General features: G+C 66.5%; 1 protein-coding gene across 1 annotated transcript; it reads left to right on the forward strand.

Annotated features, from left to right (window-relative positions):
• Window positions 1–647: 647 nt before the first annotated feature.
• TLX3 (T cell leukemia homeobox 3) lies at window positions 648–3,801 on the forward strand. Its single transcript, XM_068205433.1, has 3 exons — window positions 648–1,592; window positions 1,995–2,238; window positions 2,819–3,801. The coding sequence occupies exons 1-3, from the start codon at window positions 710–712 to the stop codon at window positions 3,027–3,029; spliced, it is 1,338 nt and encodes a 445-aa protein (XP_068061534.1). The 5' UTR covers window positions 648–709; the 3' UTR covers window positions 3,030–3,801.
• The last annotated feature ends 1,551 nt before the right edge of the window (window positions 3,802–5,352 follow it).

A 5,352-nucleotide genomic window follows, 5' to 3' on the forward strand; every position in this document is an offset into this window, starting at 1 on the left:
CGGTGCCGTGAGCCGGGGACAGACTCTCGACGGCCGAGGGCCGGGATGCGCCTCTGTCAGCGCCCGCGCCCGGAGCTCCGGGCCGCACCTTCGCCGCGGCCGTCGGACCCCGTCGGGGCCGGAGCCTACTCGGACCCCGCGACTCCTGTGGAGCACGGGGGTCTCGAAAAGGCACACCGGTCCTCGCTTTTGCCGTGGGGCCGCCGCCGGAGCAGAGCCGCGCGGAGCGGGGCCCGCAGGTGCCGCCGGGGAGCTCCGAGCTCGGCGCCCGTGCCCGGCAGGTCTGTCCCGCTCGCTGCCGCTGCCGGCGAAACGATTGGGAGCGTTGCGGTAATTGAATACTAAGGTTTAAAAACTAATCAAGTCCTTCCTGTCACCGCTCCGGCATCCCGGGCTCGCCCTGCCAGGTGCTGATCAAATGCCATTACATTCTATTAACAGGGAAATTCTATTCCCTGTTTTCATTTCCCTTTATAAGAGGGAACTAAGTAAATGCACTGAGCGTTATTTAATTGTTAACGCCTTGAGTCCCGTTCGGCCATCGGGGACCGGCTGCCAGCGCACTCGGCAGCCACGCCGGGCTCTGTAAATTAAAATCAAACGGAATCTCGCCCTGTAGGGCCCCGGCCACCCCCCAGTCCGGCCCCGGGCACGGCCTCGACCCGCCGCTCCGCACTGCCGTCGGGGCAGGGGTCTGGGCAGCCGCGGGATGCGGGGACCGAGTCCCGCCTCGCAGGGTGGCCTCGGGCCGTCGGGGCCCGCGGCGGGGCGGGGCCGGGGGCACCGGGCGGTGCGGGACGGGGCCGGGGAGGGGAGCGGCGCCCCCGACGTGCGGCCCCCGCCCCCGCCCCCGCCCCCGCCCCGCGCGGGGCCATTGTTCGCGCGCCCCTGTGATGTCACCGCGGCGGCGGCGGCCCCCGCGCCCGGGCGCGAGGCCGGTGCGGGGCGGCGGCAGCCAATGGGCGCGCGGAGGGCGGGCGGCGGCGGCCAATGGCGGCGGCGGGGGCGCACGCGGCGCGGGGCGCGCGGCGGCCCCCGGGCGGTGACGGGGCGGCGCGCGCGCGCTCCGCAAAGTTTGGTGTCGGCGGCGGGTCCGGCCGGGCCGCGAGCGCAGCGCGAGCGGCGGCGCCTCCACAGCGGCGCGAGGGCGGCGTGGCGGAGGATGGACCCGCCGAGGATGGACCCGCCGGGGCCGGCGCAGGGCCAGCACCAGCACGAGCCCATCAGCTTCGGCATCGACCAGATCCTCAACAGCCCCGAGCAGGAGAGCGCTCCCCCGCCGCCCCCCCGGGGCCCCGACGGCGCGACCTTCCTGGGCGGCCCCGGCGGCCGCGGCGGTGCGCCCTACCCGGCCCTGCCGGCCCCCTTCCCGGCCATCGCCGCGCCCTTCGAGGACTCGGGATCGTACAGTGTGAACCTCAGCCTGGCCCCGGCCGGCGTGATCCGGGTGCCGGCGCACAGGCCCATCCCCGGGGCCGTGCCGCCGCCCATCTCCAGCGCCATCCCGGCCATGCCTGCCGTGCCCAGTCTGGGCAGCCTCAACTTCCCCTGGATGGAGAGCAGCAGGCGCTTCGTCAAGGACAGGTTCACAGGTAAGGCGCCGCGGCGGAGCGCGCGAGCTGGCTCCCGACAACGAACGGAAGGGCCAATAAAAAATATAAAACGAAATAATAACAGTAAGGCGAGTAAGAATAAAAGCAAAGGCGGCCGCTGGATGCTTCCCTCCCCCGCGCTCGCAGCGAGCCGAAAAATCGCTCTCCTCAGGGCGTGGATAGCGCGGGGTGCCCCGGGGGGCGGCCAGGCCCCGGTCGTCCCCGCAGCTCTTCGACGAGAGGTGGAAGCGGGACCCCGGGGAGCCGCGGGACCCCGGGGAGCCGCGGTCCCTCCGGGGGCCGGCGGGGTGCGGGCGGCCGGCGGGCAGAGCGGCGGCCCCGCGGGGGGCGGCCGGCACTGTGCGGGCGCGGGGCTGACCCCTGTGCTTCCCCCCCGGGCAGCGGCGGCGGCGCTGACGCCCTTCACGGTGACACGGCGGATCGGGCATCCCTACCAGAACCGGACTCCGCCGAAGCGCAAGAAACCGCGGACATCCTTCTCCAGGGTGCAGATCTGCGAGCTGGAGAAGAGATTCCATCGGCAGAAGTACCTGGCCTCGGCCGAGCGCGCTGCCCTCGCCAAGTCCCTCAAGATGACGGACGCCCAGGTGAAGACCTGGTTCCAGAACCGGCGCACCAAGTGGCGGTGAGTCCCGTGCCCCCGGAGCCGCCCCGTCCTGCTGCCGCCCCCGGCGGCGTCCCCCGCCCGCCGCCCTGCGAGTCCCGCTCCGGCCGGGATCGCCCCCCTTGCCAGCTCCTGGCAGGCAAACCGTTGGGGGTGAATTTTTATTATTATACTGTCATAATTATTATTGTTATTATCTTTATATATTTCTTTTTCAATAGTCCCCCACTCGGAAAACGAGTGATTATTAGCAAAAACGAGGGATTATTCGAAATAACGGGGAATTTTTTGAAGAAACGGGGAAACAATTTGAAAAAAAAAAATCGGGGGAATGTTGGGAGAAAATGGGAGAATATTTGGAAACGGGATTACTGGGAAACGGCGGGTTTCCAGGCTCTTCCCGCCGCCCACAGTCCCTCCGTTGGCGGTCAAGCGGTGGCCGCCCGCCTGGCGGTGCCTGGCCCCAGAAGGACGCGCCGGTCGCCCTGCCTGGTTCCCGCGACCGCCGGCCCGGCCCCGGTCCCGGGCCGGCCGCTCCCCACGGAGTCCCGGGCGGAGCGTGCCCCGTGTCCGGGCGCGGGCTGAGCGTGTCCCCCGGCAGGCGGCAGACGGCGGAGGAGCGGGAGGCCGAGCGGCAGCAGGCGAGCCGGCTGATGCTGCAGCTGCAGCACGACGCCTTCCAGAAGTCGCTGAACGAGTCGATCCAGCCCGACCCGCTGTGCCTGCACAACTCGTCGCTGTTCGCACTGCAGAACCTGCAGCCATGGGAGGAGGAGAGCGCCAAGATCCCCCCGGTCACCTCCCTCGTCTGATCCCGGCAGACGGGGCACGCAGCGGACTGGCCCGCGGAGCGCGGCCGGCGGCTCCCCCTGCCCCGGGACCGCGGCTCCCCCGACGGGGCGGGTGGCGGGGCGGCGAGTGGCGCCAGCGGGGCTGACACCGGGATCGGGTCCGACCGGAGCCGGGCTCGGAGCCGCTTCCCCAAGGCCGGCGCGGAGAGGAGCCGCTTGTATATTTGTGTCGATGTTCCACTAGGAAGGGAAATATGTCACTTTTTGTAAGAAGTGTTAATACTTTAATTTATTTATGCATCGAGATTTTGGGCACTATTAATATGGAATTATATAAAACCTCGATTATTTATATCGAAATCTGAACATAGGTATTTTGTGTTGGCTTTGGAACAAAAGGCTATTTTTTTTCCTGTTCTGAGGATAGTGTAAAGAAAAAAATACCTCCCTATCACTTAGCGGAGGGGACTCGGTGGAGCCGGTGATGACTCATTAGCTTCGGAAACCCTATTAAACTGAAAAGCGGTAGCTCCCATCTGTCCCAGGTGAAGTTAATGTCAGCTGTAATTTATTCACCGTAGTAATAAGGGCTCCTTCCAGGCACCACACGCCGTTCTGTCCTCACCTTCCCAGCCGATGAGCTTTAGAGCCCCGAAACAGCGCTCGCTCCCTGCGCCACCGGCTCTCGAGAAAGCGCCTTATGTTTCATAATAAAGAAGATTTGGGGTTGACACAGACCATGTATAATACTTTGTACTTGCCGAGACGTGTAAATAAACGTTTTCTTTACAAATGTCTCTCTGCTCTCTGCCTGCCGCCGCGCCGGGGAGAGCCGAGCCGAGCCCGCCGGGTCGGGCGCTGCGGGCCGGGCGGTGGCCGGCGGCCGCCGCAGAGCCTCGGCTGACAGGGAGGAGAGAAGGCGAAATGGGGGCGGCAGAGGACCGGGGAGTGGAGCCAGGACGGCAGGCGGACTCGGAGGGGGCTGCGGGGCCGGCGCGGTTGTGCGCGGGGATGCCGCTCTCTCCGCCGGTGCGCGGAGAAGCGGCCGGGAGCGATCCCGGCTCAAGGACACGGTCGGCAGCGCTGCGTGGGAGCGAGGGGTGGCCGGGCGGGGCGAGTGCGGGGCCATCGCCCCCCGGAGCAGGCGCCGGTGCAGGCCCCGCCGGTCCTCCGTAATTTCTCCCCATCAGCTACGCGGTCCCGACGCGCCCGCCGGCGGAGCCCGGTGGTTTTCGTTTTGCTGCCTTTTCTGCGCGCAGCGCGCCGGCAGCGGAACGACGGTGGCTGCGGCCGAGGCTCCGGTGCTCGCCCCCAGCACCGTTGTGCAGGAAGATTTTTAAGAGCAACCTCCCGTAGTTCTCGGGCCCGGGTTCCCAGGCTTCCAACAACGGGAGAAGCTGCAAAACTGACATTTTTAGAAAGCAGCCACGACCAGGCGGGTTTCCCCCGGCCATGGGTAGGAGCGGGCGCTCCCGTGGCTGTGTTCCCGGGAGGGGGGCTCTGCCGCTGCCTCGGCCGCAGCCCGGCCCCGGTCCCCGGGAGGCTGCAGGAGTGTAACGCCGTTCCCGGTCCCGGCCCCGGCTGCGGCGCAGGGCAGTTAAGGGCCAGGCAGCCATGCAGGACGAGGGATGGAGAAAATATTTCCCTAACTGGCTCTTTCCTCAGCGGTACCAGGGCACGGGCTCCGGTCGATTTGGTTTATCGGGGGCAGGCTGTGGAGGGCCCACGGCAAGGCCAAATCCAGTCACATCAGGATGATGGTGCTGGGCCCGACCGGTGCCGTTCACCAGCCACAACGTACAGCCTAATCTGAAACACCGATCGAGGGGAGGTCTCTGGCGGGGGAGAAAGAAAAAACAACGGGGAAAGCTATACCGGGCGACGGAGTGCGAGGGATCGCCGCACTCCGGTCCTCTGTCCCCAGCAGCTCCCCGCCACTGCTGCGCCCCAGCCCCAGCCCGGCCCTGTTCGGTGCATTCGTTATCCCACCGCCCTTCGCCGCGCGGCGATGCTGGGGCTGCCGGCCACGGCCTTCCCCTCCGCATCAGCACCCAGTGCGGGGCACAGAGGGAGAGAGCCCCCGGTATCGTACACAGAACAGCCCCGAGAAACCCCAGTGTCAGTGAAAGCGGGGAAGAATCCAGCTCTGAATGGGGATGGAATACACGGGCACACATATTCACGTGTGTATTGGTGTTGCGCTCGATCTGCACCGTCGAACATGTGTAAAGTGGCTTTTGTTCAATACATCGTTGTTCTTTAACTGCTCGAACACCCCATAACTACAAGGCTCTACTTTCCCGATTTCCCTGCAGTTTTCCCCAAACTGCTGTAAGCCCAGGAG

The sequence above is a fragment of the Anomalospiza imberbis genome, chromosome 15 (genome assembly GCF_031753505.1).
Source record: "Anomalospiza imberbis isolate Cuckoo-Finch-1a 21T00152 chromosome 15, ASM3175350v1, whole genome shotgun sequence".
NCBI classification, from domain to species: domain Eukaryota; kingdom Metazoa; phylum Chordata; class Aves; order Passeriformes; family Viduidae; genus Anomalospiza; species Anomalospiza imberbis.